This window comes from Bos indicus x Bos taurus, chromosome 9 (assembly GCF_003369695.1).
Source record: "Bos indicus x Bos taurus breed Angus x Brahman F1 hybrid chromosome 9, Bos_hybrid_MaternalHap_v2.0, whole genome shotgun sequence".
Taxonomy (NCBI): domain Eukaryota; kingdom Metazoa; phylum Chordata; class Mammalia; order Artiodactyla; family Bovidae; genus Bos; species Bos indicus x Bos taurus.
In genome coordinates this window covers 89,729,590-89,750,325 of record NC_040084.1, presented here as the reverse complement: position 1 = coordinate 89,750,325, position 20,736 = coordinate 89,729,590, and the positions used below count along the sequence as shown (strand labels likewise).

General features: G+C 39.0%; 1 protein-coding gene across 13 annotated transcripts in view; it reads left to right on the top strand.

The window, feature by feature from the left end:
* The window catches only part of SYNE1 (spectrin repeat containing nuclear envelope protein 1), a 496,771-nt gene that overhangs the window by 200,475 nt on the left and 275,560 nt on the right, over nt 1–20,736 (top strand). For all 13 annotated transcript variants that reach the window (XM_027551881.1, XM_027551880.1, XM_027551874.1 and 10 more), the window contains 10 exons: nt 28–215; nt 611–734; nt 2,931–3,097; nt 5,587–5,740; nt 7,922–8,550; nt 11,502–11,681; nt 13,710–13,860; nt 14,175–14,333; nt 15,653–15,835; nt 19,901–20,002. In XM_027551881.1, the coding sequence (XP_027407682.1) occupies nt 28–215; nt 611–734; nt 2,931–3,097; nt 5,587–5,740; nt 7,922–8,550; nt 11,502–11,681; nt 13,710–13,860; nt 14,175–14,333; nt 15,653–15,835; nt 19,901–20,002 (2,037 nt within the window). The remainder of the gene's footprint in view (nt 1–27; nt 216–610; nt 735–2,930; nt 3,098–5,586; nt 5,741–7,921; nt 8,551–11,501; nt 11,682–13,709; nt 13,861–14,174; nt 14,334–15,652; nt 15,836–19,900; nt 20,003–20,736) is intronic.

Sequence of the window (20,736 nt, the reverse complement as noted above, 5' to 3'; positions counted from 1 at the left end):
TATTGCACTCTTTCGCCCTTGCGTCAGGATCTCTGTCAGGCCCTGGAATCGCTGACCAGCACGGTGGCTGCCCTGTCAGCCAGCGCTCGGAAGGTATCCAACAGAGACGCCTCCATCCAGGAGGCTGCAACCGTGCAACGGAGCTTTGAGGGTTTGCTGGGTCGGGCAAAGGAGAGACAGACAGAGCTGGAGAAGCTGCTGGCCCGCTGGCAGAGGTGAGCAGCCTTCCTTCTCCCGTTGGCAGCCAGGGTATCAATAGCTACTCTTTAGTGGAAAATTCTGAACTTTGAGGGATGAAAGCAATCATCCCACACGTAAAACTACTCAACTCATGTGCCTACCATGGGAAGACACCAATCTTCATTATAAGATGAAGTCCCCTAGTTGTGGAAAGGATGCATGTCTGTCTTTACACACAGCACAGATATAAGCACATGAGCAAGTTCATACGCAAATACAAAAGGAGGGGTTTTTGGACTTTCACACCCAGAAAAAATCAACCAACACTGTGGTATTTATCATAGTTACTGAACTCCCCGACTTCAGAAAGGTTTAGTTTTCAAGTATGATAATTTCGCAAGACTTTGTTTCTTATCTCCACTTTCCATAGGTTAGAGAAAGAACTGTCGACCTTTTTGACTTGGTTAGAGCGGTGTGAAGCTATAGCCAGTTCACCAGAAGCCGACATTTCTGCAGACAGAGTCAAGGTGGAGAGTGAACTTCAGTCAATACAGGCAAGTTCAAGGAAGTGTGAGGAGAATGAAATGCTGTTTGTCATGGTTGCATTGTAAAAACAAAATCAAGAACCAAACCCTGTCTCCAACTTAGCTTCTTGTTTTTATTTCGTGTTCCTGAAGAGAAGAACAGCCCTGACCTGAAAGACAAAGTCATGGTGAACTTTGTGATGACCAATTTCCACAGTATAATAGAAAATCCTGTAGCATAATGTCTGGCACTTGAATATAAATTATCTGGCAGGGGAGTTGAAGGAGAAGTGGGTGGAAACATAGATGAAACAAAGTTGATTCTCAGTGAGTAATTTTTTTTTGGCTGCACTGAACTGCATGTGGGATCTTAATTCCCCAGCCAGGGATCAAACTCAGGCCCCCTGCAATGGAAACACAGAGTCCTAACCAGGGAAATCCCTCAGTGAATAGTTTTTGAAGTTGGATAATAGCTATATTCTTTATACTTTTGTATTTGTATAAGTTTGGGATAAGTTTTAAAAAAAAAAAGAGAGAGAGAGAAGTAATACAATGTAGAAAGAAGTCACAGTAGTGATTATTTTCAAGCAAGACACCAAAAAGTGAATAACCAAAGTACAGGAAATAGAAAGACAAAGAATTCTAGCTTATTACATCTTTTAAGAAGCCAACTTTTTAAACTTTAAAGAATCTCTCAGTATTATGGAAACTACAGACAATGCTACTGATTTCTGGAGATTAATAACTTGCTTTAAGTGATGCTATCTGTGCCAGAAAATTCAACAAGCAAAATTGCTTCAACAAAGAGATTTATTGTGTAACAGATTTGCACCCCAACTTTCTCCCTTCCCCTTTTATAAAACACTTAAGAGGAAAATGGATTCTTTTACTTTTCGTAATTTCTCCTCTAAAAATTCCATCAGTGCACGTCTGTAGCTTCTGGTCCTATTCCCCCAACGTCAGATGTTCTCCTACTTTGACTTTGAGGGTTTCCCATGCTCTTGGTTCTCTTGCCTTTCTAGTTTATTAAACTCAGTTTATTAATGCAGGCAGCAGTTCTGCACTAATCTCCCCAAAAGTCCCTGTTCAGAAGTCTCTGGTGACTGTCCTATCTGGGTAATCCACAATCCACAATCTGGTGTTTATCTTCTTACAGTTAGAGTGTGGGGAAATCTAAGAGGGAAAGTCATTGCTCCTGTTCATAAAATTATCTGCCCATATCAAAATGTATTCTTACGTGTCTCTAAATGGAAAACAGGTCTATTCAAGTTAAAGACCTACAAAAGGGGCTGCAGGCCCACATACAGGAACTGTGTCAACTAAGCTGCTCCCTGCCCCAGTCTGAACCTTCCTTGTACGTTCCAACCTCCTGGCCTCGTGTCCTTCAACATACTCAGATTCTGCTTTCCTGGCTTCTGTAGACAGTCCTTCCTCTGATACCTTTAGCAATTTTTCTTTTATCGCACACGTGACCTCCCTACAAAGCGGAAAGAGCATCATCTGTGTGCCACACTACAGCTGTCCATATAGTGCCTCTTGTTCTGTTGTATGAAAATAAAATGAAGAGCCTTTAAGCTCCCTGCTTTGGCCTAATGTCATCTCTAAACCCAGAGACTCACCGTGTTCCCAGTTCCTAGACTTGCACCTCTGTCACTGTTAGATATGCATTGTTTCTCCTCAGCAGTAGTTATTCTTTGATTCTTTTCACCTACTCAGTTTCTTTATTCTGAAAGAAATTCTACAGCTTCTAAATTTGCCTAACTTAATATAACTCAGACTGTTGGAAAACTAATTTGGGTTTCAGAAGCATTTTTAACATTGCATTAGAGGTTGTGCTGTGTGCTCAGTAGCTGAGTCACGTCCGATTCTTTGGGGCCCCATGGACTGTAGTCCTCTGTCCATGGGATTTTCCAGGCAAGAATGCTGGAGTAGGTTGCCATATCCTTCTCCAAGGGATTTTTCCCAACCCGGGGATCGAACCCTTGTCTCTGGTGTCTCCTGCATTGGCACATAGATTCTTTACCCCTGAGCTACCTGGGAAGCCTTGCATTAGAGGTTAAGTGGATCCAATTCTAAATCAAGGGATAAAAACTCTTCTTAGCCTGGTCCTAATGACCTCCATTTTTCAAGAACACAAAGCCTTTGGACGACAACTACCTGTGTCATGTGGTCCTTCCTGGTCAGTCTTCTTAGGATGAAATCTGTAATCCATTCTTTTTTTCTCAGGTGCTGCGAAATGAAGTTGTGTCCCAGGCTTCCATCTATAGCAACCTATTGCAGCTAAAGGAATCCCTCTTCTCAGTGGCCTCCAAAGATGATGTGAAAATGATGAAACTACAATTGGACCAGTTGGATGAGAGATGGAGAGATTTGCCCCAGATAATTAGCAAAAGGTTGGGGTTCAAACAAACTTCTAGTATTGCTCATTTTTTTAAAACAGTGAGCATATAAATTAAGAAAGCTTAGTTTTGTTTACTTTTACTTAACCCCATTATTTGAGCATAAAGAGAAGAAAACTAATCATAATTTATAAATCAAAGTGCTTAAAACTAGTATTTCAGATGACCCTCAATTCAAAATTTTAGTCTTGCAATCAAGGCAAATGATCAAATTAGTTGAACGATATTAAAGAGAGTAGGATTACTCATGTTTTAATTATTATTGCTCAAGTTGTTTATATATATAGGAAAAAAATGGTAAATAAAATTTTACCTCACATGATATTTCTCAACAGAGGATATGTATTTTTCCCATTCCATTCCAGTATTATAGAGAACAGGAAAATTATTATTATCAAATTAAAAGGAGACAACATGGATTAAATCTTAACTGACTGGATGGTTAACAATTGACATCTACATATTTCTAATATGCCAAAAAACAAGTTTTTGTCTTAAATTGGTATTGATTACCCATGTAATGTGGAAAAAAGCAGTTAACCTTTTTAGTCCATTTTTAATTTATTTTTTCAGCAAATATTTACTGAGTTTTAATGAGCAGCGCACTCTTCCATGTGCTGAGGTTAGCAATGTAAACAGAGTTCCGCTCTTTAACTCTGTTGAGCTTGTATTTATTCTGTTGTCTATTCATTCATATATTCAGTTAGCAAATGTTTATTGCGTACCTGTTGAGTATGAGACAACCTATCAGACACTGAAACCATAAAAATCAGTAAAACCTGAGGGCAAGTATTATAGATCAGCGTGGGAATAACAAGAAACCCAATGGGAGGGGAGCACAGGATATTGCAGAAGCCAAGAGAAAGGACATTTGAATGGGTTCATGAAAGGCTGACAGAAGGTTTTTGGTGCCAAACTCTTGAAAGATGAGTAACTTTCTACAAAATAGAGGAGGATCTGCCCTCCCCAGCCCTCCCAGAAGAAAAGTAAAAGGATTTTACAAATGATACAAATGTATGAAAGCATTCAAAATATACTCTATGCATGTAAAGATAACATGTAGAAGATTTTGTAAGGATTAAAGCATGAAAGTCTATTTAAAGAGTTGAACTTTGGATATGAGCCATCATAACAAGTATATTTTATTAAAGTGTTATTCTTTTTTAATATTAGTTAATTGCCTAATCTTGGTTGTGCTGGGTGTTCTTTGCTGCATGAAGGCTTTTCTCTAGTTGCAGTGAGCTGGGGCTACTCTCTAGATGCCGTGTGCAGTCTTCTCATTGCGGTGGCTTCTCTTATTGTGGCTCTTGGGCTCTTGAGCTCAGGCTCAGTTAACTGTGGTGCACAGATTTAGTTGCTTCACAGCAGATGGAATTATCTCGGACCAGGGATCAAAAGCATGTCCCCCGCATTGGCAGGCAAATTCTTATCCACTGTACCATTATGGAAGTCCTAAGGTTATCCTTAATGCCAGCCTTGGGCTCTGAAGTCAGATCGCCTATTGTTTGTTGACCTAATTCATTCATTACACAAGCAATGATTGATCCCTGATCCTATCCCAGGTACTTTTCTAGGTACTGAGTTTATAGCAGTAAGCAAAGCAAGACCTATGTCTTATTGGGTGAGGGGGAAGATAAATAGATCATTAATCAAAAGAATGAACAAGACCATTTCAAGTGGTGTTCAGTAATATGAAGACAACAAAATAGGATGACATGGGAGGGGCTGTAGATTGGGTGGCCAAGCAAAGCCTCTCAGGGGACTTGACATCAGATTAAGATCTGAATACTGTGTACAAAGCATGTTCGCGGTACTTTGGGGACAAAGCGTACAGGCAGAGGGAGCAAAAAAGGGCAGAGGCTCTTAGACAGTAATGAGCTGGGATACTGAGGAAACAGAGATGAGTGAAGCATGGGGCAGTGCTGTATCACATGAGGTCAGAGAAGTTGATTACCTGGGATCCCTTGCAGACCACAGTAAGGAGCCTTGGAGTTTTGCCTTCTTGTATGCAACAGGAAATTGCCCCCATGTTTAAGCTTGGCAGGGATGTTCTGATTATATTAAGATAATTTCTGGTTGTTACCTACAAAGTGGATAGTAGGGAGGCCATGGTGGCAGGAAGGAGGCTGGTGTGGGAGGCTGGTAGAGGCAAGAGATGAAGAGATTTAGGCCAGGGTGTAGAAATGGAGAGAAGAGCACAGAACATACCGTGACGGGGTGCTGGCAAGATCAACACAGATCAGACGTGGTAGTAAAGACAAGGGGATGAAGACTGACCCGTAGAATCATCTGGGTGGATGGTGAAGACGTCAGCTGAGATGGGGAAAATTGGGAGAGAAATGGGGCTTGAGAAGTAGAAAACGTCAAGAGTTCTGGTCTGGCCATGTATGACAGCATTGCTTTTGCCCCTGATTAGAAACATGTCATTAATTTTTTCTGTCCAGATGCGGGGCATTTTAACATTAACACTTTTCTGTACATAGGATTAACTTCCTTCAGTCTGTGGTCGCCGAACACCAGCAATTTGATGAACTGCTGCTTTCCTTTTCTGTCTGGATTAAGCTGTTCCTCAGTGAATTACAAACTACTTCTGAGATAAGCATAATGGACCATCAAGCAGCTCTTACACGGCACAAGGTACAGTTTGTTAAGATTGAAGAAGAATTTATTCATAAAATAGAGTTCTTGAATTATAAAGGGATGCAACATTAAAGAACACTGGCAACAATTTAGCTTCTTATTAATATGCAAATGTTTTAATAATTGAGTATATGGTCCCAGGCAACATGTTATGCAGACAAATTAAACACATAAAGCCACTTCAGATAAAATAGGCAACCACCTTAAGAGACTGCTCCTTCAAAGTAGAGCAAATGATTTCTAGAGTGAATGATATGAGAATGTTCATTTTTAAGCTTCTACTTTGCTTTGTTACAGTCCTGAAAACTAATACTGAATTCTGATGCTTTAATGATAGAGTTTTTCTGAATTACCCTTTAGCTTGAAAGTTATTTAAAATTCATGATTTATTTTCCATGTAAAACAGCTGTTGAGGCATCAAAAAATAAAATATTTAATAAGATTCTGACCATCGAGCATTGGGATAGTTGGATATAAGCTATACAATAAGTTTATAACAACATTTAGTAATAAAACATTTAATATTTGTTGAGTGCTAACTCTATGGTCGGAGAAGGCAATGGCACCCCACTCCAGTATTCTTGCCTGGAGAATCCCAGGGACAGGGGAGCCTGGTGGGCTGCTGTCTGTGGGGTCGCACAGAGTAAGACACGACTGAAGCGACTTAGCAGCAGCGGCAGCAGCAGCAACTCTATGGTGGGTTTGCTAATTGGTTTTACCCGAAGGAAAAGTACTTTATCTTACCTTCCTGTTACAAGACAGGGGTGCTATCTTCCTCAATGATTTACATTGCAAAGAAATGGCTCCCCCAGTCCCTGAGAAAGATATTCTGAGTTGAAAAATTGGCCAGAGGCTTTAAAAATATTTATCTCACAAAGGGGCAGAGAGGGAATTTGTACATTTTCTAGTGTAAATGCTCAAAAAAGCCCTCGAAAGTTTAGTAGTCAAGCTAAGGAGAACAGGCCTTAATGTTCATCTATTCCTATACTCCTTCCCTATAAATTGTTGATATTAGCTTTTATTATAATTATAAATACTATAATTTGTATATAAGTATATTACTATTATATGTAAAATGTAAATATATGTGTTATATATAATAGAGCTTAACTCTAATACATAAACATTATAATTTGCATATAAGTGAATTATTATAATATATAAAATGTAAATTTAAAGTGTTGGCCAAAAAGTTCATTATGAAAAAACCTGAATGAACTTTTTGGCCAACTTAATATAATATGAATCATAGATCATAGAGCTAATTCCATAAATTAGTAATTCTAAATAAAATCTAATGAATTAGTTCTAAAGTAGAGCTAATTCTGTAAATATTTTAGTTATATTCTGCATATACGTATAGGTAAATAGCTTCCCAGGTGGTGACAGTGGTAAAGAACCCACTTGCCAATGCAGGAGACCTAAAAGGCGTGGGTTCAATCCCTGGGTCAGGAAGACCCCATGGAAGAGGGCATGGCACCCACTCCAGTATTCTTGTCTGAAGAATCCCATGGACAGAGAAATCTGGCAGGCTACAGTCCATGGGGTCGCAAAGAGTCAGATACAGCTGAAGTGACTTAGCATGCAGCGTGCACATATAGTTTAAAAAAAATTGAAAATTTGGATGATTTTAAAAGTATATATGTATGATGTATTTATATGTATGATGTATTTATATGCACACACATATATATTTGTTGTTGTTTAGTCGCTAAGTCATGTAGGACTTTTTGTGACCCCCATGGACTGTAGCCCACCAGGCTCCTCTGTTCATGGTATTTCCCAGGCAAGAATACTGGAGAGGTTTGACATTTCCTTCTCCAGGGGATCTTCCCTACTCTGGGATTGAACCCATGACTCCTGCATTGACAGGCAGATTCTTTACCACTGAACTACCTGGGAAATCCATATATAATTCCTTCTAACTGTTTCTATCCATGGAGTAATTATTTTCTGTGGAATGAATTATTTCCAAATGAGAGTTGTGTTTTATGTGAAATATATAGATAAACAAAACAGGAGAAATTTTAAGAATGTTTCTACAAGATTCACCGTAGTTGACCTTTAAGTACTGTGCCATCCGTTGCATTTAAAATGTATCTTGACATCACAAATTTGTATCTGTATGAGTCAAGCACACTGCATCTGGGAAGTTACTAACTCTCTCTGCTCTTTCAGGACCACGCGGCAGAAGTAGAGAGCAAAAAGGGAGAACTGCAGAGTCTGCAGGGTCACCTGGCAAAGTTGGGAGCCCTGGGCCGTGCCGAGGACCTTCATCTTCTCCAGGGCAAGGCGGAGGACTGCTTGCAGCTGTTTGAGGAGGCCAGCCAGGTCGTGGAGAGGCGGCAGCATGCCCTGTCCCAGCTGGCCGAATTCCTACAGAGCCACGCCTCTCTGTCAGAGAGTCTCCACCAACTGAGGCAAACAGTGGAATCAACCCACAGTATGAATAAGAAACAGTCTGACTTATTAGAAAGGGACCTAAACGATGCTATTCGAAATGTGAAAACACTAGAATCTGCTGCCATCAGTCTCGACGGCCTTCTTACCAAAGCCCAGTACCATCTCAAAAGTGGAGGTTCTGAGCAGAGAACATCCTGCAGAGCCACCTCAGATCACCTCAGCGTGGAATTAGAGAGGATCCAGAACCTTCTGGGAACCAAGCAGAGTGAGGCAGATGCCCTGGCAGTATTGAAGAAAGCCTTCCGAGATCAGAAAGAGGAGCTGCTGAAAAGCATCGAGGACATTGAAGAAAGGACTGACAAAGAGAGGCTGAAAGATCTAACCCGGCAAGCACTTCAACAGAGGTGAATGGCAACTGCCTGGAAGTCGATTGCCAAGAGTTAATTCCTTTGCTTTTCGTTTGTTCTGGAATTAAATCTTGTGCAAAACTGTAATAGTACTATGTTTAGTTACTTGTTTTTAAAATATTTTGAGGGGACTTCCCCGGTGGTCCAGTGGTTAAGACTCCACACTTCCACTGCAGGGGACACAGATTTGATCCCTGGTCAGGGAACTGAGATTCCCACATGCCACAGGGCTTGTATATATGTGAATGAGTGAATGAAAGTCGCTCAGTCGTGTCTGACTCTTTGCAACCCCCTGGACTATAGCCTGACAGGCTTCTCTGTCCATGGAATTTTTCAGGCAAGAATACTGGAGTGGGTAGCCGTTCCCTTCTCCAGAGGATCTTCCCAACCCAGGGATCGAACCCAGGTCTCTTGATTCGCATGCGGATTCTTTACTGGCTTAGCCACCGTAGGATAAAATTAATGACTATTTTAGCACTTAAGAAGTACTAAAATGTCTTTGTTTTCCTTAAAGACTTTCCTAAAATGGCAACCCACTCCAGTGTTCTTGCCTGGAGAATCCCAGGGACGGGGGAGCCTGGTGGACTGCCGTCTATGGGGTCGCACAGAGTTGGACACGACTGAAGTGACAGGAGCAGCAGCAGCAAGAGCTATATATAAGCCATTTTGAGATCTTATTTACAACAGAGTATATTGATCATATTATCTATTTTTAAGCAGTTTTTAGCTGATAGAAGAAGTGACCCATCTTCTTTAGCAAGAATGACAAGCTGAGGAGAAAGGAAGTGAAGTGGATTGGTATTTTGGTGGTAAAATATGAGGGAATTTTTCCCAGTGGCTTCTAGCCTATGAGAAAGTACTGGAGTGAATTCGTTGGTTGACAGTGAGTGAGAGGAAACTGTGGGTAGAAAATGCAGCAAGAAATGGAGAGGAAGCCTCTGGCACTTGGTAAGTGATACGCTGCCATTTGAGATTTATATTCGTTCACTTAAAGTGGAACCAATCAGCCTGGCAGAGTGGTTCTCCCCAACTACTTTTAACAGTTTGCTTATAAGTATGGAGAAGGCAGAGAAGTAGATTTAAGCAAAGCTGGTTGTTTTGTCAGGAAAGTTTAATAGAGAAGCTAAGAGGTCAAAGGTATTTTTTATAGTAAATTTTCTAAGTAATATTTTACTGTAGGCTTCCTTGCAATCCTATTTTCCCTTCTTACTAGAACTTCTCCCCACTCGTCTCAGCATCACTTTCTCTTCCATTTTTTCAGGGGGCAAAGAAACAGCAGGGATGAGTCATACCAAGACATCCATAATTGATAAGGATTAGACTGACCCTGTCAAGATCATTGCCATTTGCTTCCTTTTAACCAGAATCAAACATTAAGCTAAAGGCATTGGTTAGGTGATAATGACTACTGAGGTTGTATTCCTCATGGGCAATAAGCTATCTGACTAGTTTAACAACAAATTTACAAAAGGAAATAAGATTTGGAAAGGAAAAATGGCCTCCAGAGTAGGGATAGAAGGAAGAGCCATGTGTGACAAAGGAGCAAAGAATTCACCCAGGAAATGTGCAATAGGATTGGTGCTGCATGGCCCGCCCTAGCCTGCTCAGGCCAAGCTGACCAGGAGATCCTAAAATTGCTCAAGTTGCCCTGGGTTGGTTTCAAGGGCCACTTCAGTACACACAACGCTAAACTCACTGAAGTTGTACAGAGGCTACGTAAAATGTTGCCTGGACTAGATCATTTTTTAAATACCAGTCATACCATGCCTAGGTATTACTGGGTGACCTTGAACAATCGGCTGTCTTATGAAATGGAACTATTGATAATACCTGTTCCTAGCCACTTTGTTCACCCCACTCCAGTACTCTTGCCTGGAAAATCCCATGGATGGAGGAGGCTGGTAGGCTGCAGTCCATGAGGTCGCTAAGAGTCGGACACGACTGAGCAACTTCACTTTCACTTTTCACTTTCCTGCATTGGAGGAGGAAATGGCAACCCGCTCCAGTGTTCTTGCCTGGAGAATCCCAGGGATGGGGGAGCCTGGTGGGCTGCCATCTATGGGGTCGCACAGAGTCGGACACGACTGAAGCGACTTAGCAGCAGCAGCAGCCACTTTGTTTGGGGAATTAAATGGGATAATGCACACAATCATCTCTATACCAAACTGCAAAAATTAAAAGAGTCAATGGCTGCCTCTATGTGGCCACTGTTTACAAATACTCAAATATTAAGGACCCAAAAAACCCTTTCTAGTTGTAATCTTTAAAAAAAAAAAATAGGTAAAATTTTAAAAACATACTTATTGTAGAGCTCAGTAAAACTTATTTTTATTTTGAGTGAAATGACTGTGATTTTTAAATATTACTTTAATATGAATCAAACCTCACAGCATGGAAGAATTTCTTACCAATGACCTTGTGATAAGTACTCAACTACTTTACTTCAAATGTTGGCCCTGGTCTTGAAATTCTTATATCATTAAAAGAAAATAGAAAATGAATACAAACTTAATAGAAGTTTGAAGGTCAATGGTAAAAATGACTTCAAATGTTTTCTAAGTTAAAGTCTGAATTATGCAAAATTAACTGTAAAAGCATCTTTATTCATTGATGTACATAAATTGCTGTGTTAAAAGCTTTTCTAGCTATTGATATGCATGCTTTATTTATGGAAGTGAAAGTCACTCAGTTGTGTCCGACTCTGTAACTCCATGGACTTAGCCTGCGAGGCTCCTCTGTCCTTGGAATTCTCCAGACCAGAACGCTGGAGTGGGTAGCCTATCCCTTCTCCAGGGGATCTTACCAACCCAGGGATCAAACCCAGGTCTCCCGCACTGCAAGCGGATTCTTTGCTGTCTGAGTCACCAGGGAAGCCCTTATTTAAAGAAAGGAAATAGTAGTTCAACATTTGTAGTAAACTAATAGTAAAATAACATTTTAATTTACAGGTTGAGAGTCTTCAATCAGTTAGAAGATGAATTGAATTCTCATGAGCATGAATTATGTTGGTTGAAAGATAAAGCTAAGCAAATTGCTCAGAAAGATGTAGCCTTTGCACCTGAGGTTGACAAGGAGATAAACCGCTTAGAGGTCACCTGGAATGATACCAAAAAACTAATTCATGAAAAGTAAGTAAAAAACTTCTCAGTTTTTATTTCTAACTTCCTATTTATTTTGTGATTGGGCCACTGCCCATTGATTTGAGTTGGTCTGATCAAGAGTTTAATATCTTTTGCCATCTTAGGTATTTGCTGTCTCTTTAATAACATTAAAAATTTAGTCCTACAGAATTTTATTGAGGACGTTTTCTTGAGACAGCAATTACATGTGAAATTCGATACTTGGAAGTAAGAACTGTCAACATTTACAGGGTACCAGTAGGAGAGTCTTAACCACTGATTTTCTTTTTTTGTTTTGTTATATTTGTTTATAATTGAGGTATGATTTACATACAGTAAAATTCACCCTAAGTGTATACCCTTAAACTATAGGAGTTTAACAAACTCATATAGTTGTGTAAATATCACAACTATCAAATGGTAGGAGTTACAACACCTGAAATATGCCCACATGTCTCATTGTAATCAATCCCTTCCTCACTTCCAACCCCTGGCAACTGTTGATCAGATTTCTGTCTCTGTAGTGTCTTCTTTCTTAGAATCACACATAAATGGATTCTTTCCAGTTTGAATGATTATAAATAAAGCATCTCTAAACACTCATGCTCACTTTTCGTGTGTACATCAGGTTTTACTACAGTTGGTTAAATACCTTCTTTTACTTAGCACAAGTACATTGTAATGTGTATCCATAAAGTGCATTCTTTTTTTTAACAGCTGAATGATATTCCATTTACTAAGTGTACTGAAGTTGATTTTTTCACCAGTTGATAGATATTTAGGATCTTCCCAGTTTGAATTACTACAAAAGCATCTGTAAATGTTTATTTTTTATGTGTACATAATTTTTTATTATACTATAGACTATTAATGTAGACTTTAAAAAATATAATCCTGCTGCACAAACTTTATTCTGTGTTATTAAACATTCTCTAAATTGTGATTTGGTAGAGGTTGCATGGTATTCAATTACAAGAATGTATCACAATTTATTCAGTTATTGGCCCATTTTTAACTTTGGGGTTATTTCTAATTTTTCTTCTATTATAAATAATGGTTTAAAGAATAGAATTGAACCCAAATCTTAGTGCACACCTTTTTCTTTGGAAAAACACCTGGATTAAAAATTGTTTGCTCAAAGGCATTTTAGTCTTTTAAACAAAAACTATTTCATATTTTAGCCATTCTCAGGGGACTCATAGTCAATGAAAATTTGCATAATTTAAATGGAAAAGAAAATCTCATGTGAACTTTAATTATTGGGAAGTATTTTTTCTTTGTTTTGTGTTTTGTCTTTTTCTGTCGCAGGGAGGCAGGTGGGTTTTCTTCCCTACAACATATAACTATGAAGTAATTAAATCATAGAAAAACATTTTTTTAATTAGCAAATTTTTTTTTTTACTTTTTGGAATTATTTTATTGATGTCTGAGTTCCTTACTAGACTATAAGCTTTTTTCAAACCTAAATATTTTTACTTCGTACTGGGGCGTAGCAGATTAACAGCGTTGTGATAGTTTCAGGTGAACAGTGTAGGGACTCAGCCGTACATACACATGTATCCATGCTCCCCCAAACCCCTTCCCATCCAGGCTGCCACACAACATCGAGTAGAGTCCCATGTGCTATAGTAGAGTTCCTTGCTGGTTATCGATTTTGAATATAGCAGCGTGTACATGACCTTCCCAAACACCCTAACTATCCCTTCCCCCAGCAACCTTAAATTTGTTTTCTGTGAGTTTCTTTCTGTTTTGTAAGTAAGTTCATTTGAAGAAAATTTTTTTAAATTTAGCAGACTTTGTTTTAATGGCTGTGGCTAATGGCTGTGTGGATTCTTCATTCGTGGAGAACATTTTGGACACTAGAGTTGTCAGACTGACCAGAATGCTTTTGGCCTCAGTTTAGTAAAAATATGGTTTTCCCTTCATTCCAGCACTTATCAGAATACAGCTATACAGTTATGTATCAGGTCAATCACAGGGAACTCTTCTCGATACTGATATGTGACTATAAATGATGTATTTTCTTAATTATTATAGCCAGGGTCAATGCTGTGGACTTATTGATTTAATGAGAGAGTATCAGAATTTGAAGTCAGCCATAACAAAAGTCCTAGAAAATGCCAGCAATGTGATTGCAACCAGAACTACTGTAAAAGATCAGGAAGACCTTAAGTGGGCTTTATCAAAGGTAATAATTCATAATATATTTATTTTTTAGAATTTTTAGTAGATTTGTTTTTTACTCATAATGCATTCTCTTTTCGACTCTTGAAAGTATATTTAGAGATAGCTAATTCATGCTGACAAGCTCAACCTTTATTTTTTATGAGTACTTATATCCTAGGATCCTAGCAATTCCAGAAAATTATATATTTTTTTCATTATTATCACTGGTTTCTGCATAAGGTCAACCACAAATTAAATTTCTTAAAGGCAAATGATTCTAAATTCTTGACTTATTACTGGCTGTTTTATTAACTAAGGAAACATTTATGTCCACAGCATGAAGCTGCCAAGAATGAAATGTGTAATAAACAGAAAGATTTGGATAACTTTACCAGTAAAGGAAAACAGTTGCTGTCTGAGCTGAAAAAAATTCACAGTGGTGATTTCATCGTGGTGAAAACAGACATGGAAAGCACAGTGGACAAATGGCTAGATGTAAGCTCATCCCCTCGATTTTATGAATAGTTTGCGTGTGTGGTCATTTCAGTCGTGTCCAGCTCTATGACCCTGTGCGTTGTAGCCCGCCAGGCTCCTCTGGCCATGGGATTCACCAGGCAAGAATACTGGAGTGGGTTGCCATGCCTTCCTCCAGAGGATCTTCCCAACCCAGGGATTGAAGCCGGGACTCCTGCATTGCAGGCAGATTCTTTACTGCTGAGCCACCGGGGGAAGATGAATAATTTAAATATTTACATTTTTCAATCACATTTTTTGGGCAAAGGATTATTTAGAAATGTGACTTTCATTGTGAACTTTTAATACTAAATTCAAAATCATGCCCTAAAGGAAAATAGTTTACATAGAATTTATACATCGTTAAAAATTTATTTGTTTTGTTAAAACTTATTGGCAGATTTTCTAGAATTTCATATAATAGCTTCAATCATAACATATTAATAACTTTTTCTTTTACACACTCTGGGGTCATGGATAAAATAGAAGAATAATTTATAAACATCTTTCAGGATATTAAACCATAATAAAATAAAGTAATAAGACTGTGATTGTGCATGAAAAACACTGGAATTTACGTCCTTGGCTTTTAGTTCTTGCTGTCATTTGTTAGCCGTGTGCCTGTGTTATACAAGAAGATACTTGATTTCTCTGGAGCTCTACATCAATCTATACATGTTTTACATTGCTTTCCAGCACATAAATCCTGTGATTCTGTTACCCCTGCCCTGTTATTTTAGTATCTAGGTTCATAAGTTTAAGCTACAGTGGGTTCCTTCACTTAAGCTAAATTACTGAGGTTAGATATTGATATTTGCATATTATAATGAGACAATTTAGGGACTTGGGAAAACTTTATCTGCCTACACTTTTAAAAAATCATTCTTAGGACTTCCCTCGTGGTCCCAGGGTTAAGACTCTGCACTTCCAATATAAGGGGCATGGGTTTTATCACTATAGAGAACTAAGATCCTGTATGTCACATGGCACGGCCAAAAAATAAAAAATAAAATGGCATTCTTAGTATAACAAGAATCGTTAAATTGTCAAACAGTAATACTTTAACCATGCAGAGTGTGTTGCTCTCTTATGTATTTACTTATTCTATAAATATATCCAAGTCTAATTATGCACACTTTTATATCTCAGCATTGCAAGTAACAACAACAACAACAAATTTTCACAAACCTTTGTTTTTCTGTCAGAATAGGAATGAAGCACAGACATATTTATTACTTCAGTGACCAGAGAGCGTCTTAAAGCTTTGGATTTAATGATAAGGTCTTTCTTTTCTATCCCAGATGTCAGAGAAGATTGAGGAGAACATGGACAGGTTGAGGGTGAGCCTGTCTATCTGGGATGACATACTTACAAGTAAAGATGAGATCGACGGATGGTCAAACCATTCTGTTCCACAGCTGACCGAAAGCATCAGCAACCTGAATGACAGCCTTAGAGCAGAAGAATTCCTGAAAGAATTTGAGGTAAAATGATTACAACCTTCCTATGTGAGCTCATGGTACATCACTGACCAGAATATGAAAAAAACTGTCTTTTGTAATTGCTTTCAGGACACCTACTATACTCAATATTTTGTAATAACCTATATGAGAAAGTAATCTTAAAAATAGATACATACGTATGTACAACTGAATCACTTTGCTGTACACTTGAAACTAACACGACATTGTAAATCAACTGTACTTCAATTTTTCAAAAAAGAAAACAGACCACTGGGGAGAAAAAGTTAATTCTTCCTTTCAAGACAGATATGAGTGTAATAAAACTGTTAATTATCATTTGCTGTTTACTTGAATGTTGAATAGACTACTGATACGAGAGGTGTTTTCTTTTGTGTGTCTTTACCATTTCTTAATTGGGGCTCTTTTACTTAAAGTATTAATAGACTAGTAAAGATTCATAGAATCTATATTTTGTCCCATTCTTCTGAGATTATGGCACCTTCCTATCAGAGAATCAGATGGAAAGTGTTTGTAACCTAATAATATTTATTATGTATTCTTTCTTCATTCAAACAAAATGTTAACTGAACAGTCACCACGCCCTGATCACTTACGTTAGGTGCTAGATTCTTCCACTGGCTTTTCAGAAATAGAAGAAAAGTGGAGACTGGAGTGTCACAGGCTTCCACGGAAAGTAGGCTTCTAAAGTTCTGGTCATCAATTTAATAACTCATTTTATTCCCATTTCCTGCATTCATGTATTCATCCCTTCATCAGATTCCCAATGAGCACCTAAAATATGACAGGCACTGCTGTAGACATTGAGAATTTACTACTAAAACAAAGTTACTGCCCTCATGGTATTCACAGTATTTGCATTACGACACATATCTTATGTAAACTGTCAAGAAGTAACTGGGCCGTGATGAAAAATGAAACAAGGTAAGAGGAAATAGAGTAATCAGAGGTAACCTGCCTCACAAAGCATGGGACTGACTGCGCCCTTGGTGAGAGAAGAGAAGTCCACATTCTGTCCTCAGGACTGCAGCCCAGGGCCTGGCACATGCTTGGACCTTGACAGACACATGAAAAATGACTGCAGTCTGAATGAAATGTAGTTGAATCATCTGTATATCCTAAGTTATCACCTGTCTTTGACCCCAAGAACATTTTATAGATTATCCCTATTTCTAAAACCAAACAAATAGCAGAAATGATTCAGACTAAAAGTACAGTCAGGAGAGGGATCGCACAGCCTGTTTAGGTGTTATCTTTGATGTTAAATTAACGCAACAGCTCAGACAGTGGTGTGTGCTCGAGTACAGCTTGCACCAGCTCACAAAAGTCAACTGTTACATTTTCAGGAATTTTGCAAGCCAGTGCTAAACACAATCATTATTTAAAATTAAGTTGTAGGGACTTCTCTGCTGGCCCAGTAGTTAAGGTTCTGCCTTGCAATGCAGAGACGTGGGTTTGATCCCTAATCGGAGAACTATTATAAGATCCCAAATGCTGCAGAGCAGCTAAGCCCAAGAGCCAAAACTACTGAGCCTGAGTGTTCTGGAGCCCATATGCTGCCATTGGTGAGCCTTCAGGCCACAACTAGAGAGTCCATGCACCGCAAGGAAGGATTCTACATGACTCAACAAAGATCCTATGTGCAGCAATTAAGGCGCCCGTGCTGCCAAGTAACTAAATATAAAAAAGTTAAATTGTAAATAGCTATATCAACCTCAGATACGCAGATGACACCACCTTTATGGCAGACAGTGAAGAACTAAAGAGCTTCTTCATGAAAGTGAAAGAGGAGAGTGAAAAAGTTGGCTTAAAACTCAGCATTCAGAAAACAAAGATCATAGCATCCGGTCCCATCACTTCATGGCAAATAGATGGGGAAACAATGGAAACAGTGAGAGACTTTCTTTTCTTGGGCTCCAAATTCACTGCAGATGGTGACTGCAGCCATGAAATTAACAGACACTTGCTCCTTGGAAGAAAAGTTATGACCAAGCTAGACAGCATATTAAAAAGCAGAGATATTACTTTGCCAACAAAGGTCCATGTAGTCAAAGCTATGGTTTTTCCAGTAGTCATGTATGTACTATAAAGAAAGCTGAACACTGAAGAATTGATGCTTTTGAACTGTGGTGTTGGAGAAGACTCTTGAGAGTCCCTTGGACTGCAAGGAGATCCAACCAGTCCATCCTAAAGGAAATCAGTCCTGAATGTTCATTGGAAAGACTGATGCTGAAGCTGAAACTCCTATACTTTGGCCACCTGATGCAAAGAACTGACTCATTGCAAAAGACCCTGATGCTGGGAAAGATTGAGGGCAGGAGGAGAAGGGGACGACAGAAGATGAGATGCTTGTATGGCATCACCGACACGATGGACATGAGTTTAAGTAGGCTCCGGCAGTTGGTGATGGACAGGGAAGCCTGGCATGCTGCAGTCCATGGGTTCACGAAGAGTTAGACACAACTGAACGACTGAACTGAACTGATATTAGTAAAGACACTGTATTAAAAATGACAGCAATAAATTCGCAAAACTTATCACTTCCTCATTACTTTTCAGCAATTATCTCGGTTCTGAAGTAACTGACATTCATTGTATGATGAAAATACTGTAGAATATGTGCAACTACATGGTACTTCCAGCTCCTTGTGCTATGGCATCATGTTGTAGCTCAAAATGGTGGTAAATGCTATAAGTCAGGGCCAGTTGTTCAATGAGTCTGGAGGACGCTCCTGCTGCTCACCTCTGGGATACAGGGAGCCAGTGGGCATCAGCCACATTCACAGCGTCAGATCTGGTCACTCACAGAGATCAGTTTTTTATGTTACTCTCTGTGGTGCACCAGTTAATAGGATTAGTGAACTGGATTCAGCTCGGTGCCTAACAGTTTCGTTGCTGCAGTGCAGGAAATGAAGGGGAGGTATGTGTGTGTGACCCCTTCATTGCCCAGGCTGCTCCTGGGGAAGGCCAGTGGGCCTGACAGGAAATTTCTTCCTGGGTGAAGAAACTGCTTTCTAGATTGAAGACATCAGGAGGTTTGTTAGTGTCTACAAAGCACCACAACACCACATTTCAGTTGAAAGGGACACTTTACTATATGTTCCTTCAGGGGTCCATTGCCTGGAGAATTCCATGGGGAGTGGCGCCTGACAAGCTACAGTCCATGGGATCGCAAAGAGTCGGACACGACTGAGCAGATAATACTTTCACTTTCGTGGGTCCAGATAAATAATGAAGTTTCCAAGCATCTAATTTGTTCCATGATCATCTCTGGTTATTCTTTCTTCTTCTTGTGTTAGTGTTGACGGGAGGAAAAAAAAGAAGGCAAAAGGCAAAATGTTAGATGTCAATTCCTAATTAACCTGAATTCTGTTTTAACACCCTTGAAATTTCTAATTGAAGCATTTCTTCAATTACTGTAGACTGTATTACATATATTATACATATTATATTACATATATATTACATTATCGGAGAAGACAATGGCACCCCACTCCAGTACTCTTGCCTGGAAAATCCTATGGATGGAGGAGCCTGGTAGGCTGCAGTCCGTGGGGTCACTAAGAGTCGGACACGACTGAGCAACTTGATATATATGTAATACATACTATATTACATATAGTCTACAGTAATGAAGAGGCACTCCTGAAATGCTTCTCTAAGACTTAAATGCTGCCATAGTAGCCAGTGATATTAATGCTAATAAGTAAACGACAGTTAGTCTGCTGAAAATTCCCTCTGACTCAAGACTTTCGGTTAGTGTTTCATTTTTTCCAGAAGTTTTTATTTTCCCCAATAAAAGAGGGTGGGAAGAAAGTTCCGCATACTCCCTCACATTCCCAGTGAAAGTTAATGGTGATATTTTTCCATATTCACAAATAATGAGAATCCTCAGAAAATGGAGCAGAATTTTGGTTTTTGTTTTGTTTTTACCCTGGGTTAAAGTTGGGTCTTTTTGACAGAGTTAATGCTTGAAATCATGAAATGCCAAGTAAAACATGTCATTCGTTGTATGACATGTAATTAGTTGATAAGTTATGTTTTTCCCCTTTGTCTTTTACCTGGCAGTCTGAAGTTAAAAAGAAAGCTTTGAGATTAGAAGAACTTCATTCTAAAGTTAATGATCTTAAAGAATTAACTAAAAATCCAGAAACACCTCCAGACCTTCAGGTAAGCACTCCATCAAGTTTGTAATAACTCTATATGCTATTAATATAAATTCTCAAAAAAGTGCATGTATATGTGTGTGTATATTCTTCTTGTTATCACTGTCATAATTCCAAGCAGACACATAGACCTTATCAGACATGAGAGTTAAAATATAGCATCTTTAGAATTCCTAGTGCTAGTTCCAACCCAAATATTATAATAAGATTAGTTCTTTTTTTCCTTACTAAATTTTGGAAGTCATAGCATTCAGCTTTCCTCAAGGACCATTTTAAGTCTAGACAGAAACAGAAACCATGTTTATGAATATTGATATCCTAATTCATATTTTTCTAATCCTTCTTACTGAATAATTGCATTTGGAGGGATTACCATCACAATGTCTCCCTTCATTCCTCAAGGCTCTTTAGATGGCATAAATCCACAGGTACTGGAGGCAGGCCAGGCAGACGGGGTTTGACCAGGAACCAGGGATGCTTCAGTGAGGGAGTTTGGGCACAGCCAGCACCAGTTCTCAGGGCCAGGGGTTCTAACTCATTACTCTAAGCTATTTGTTGCTGCTTTCATTTTCTCTACATTTTCTCTCTTCCTGTATTGCCTTTCTCCTTTTTCTACTGTTTCTTACTAACCCATCAACCTTGTCTGACCACCTATACTTTTGCTCTGGCCCAAGACCGTTTTATCTATCAGTTAGTTATATCGGTGGATGATATACTTGTACCAGAAGGTTAGATGCT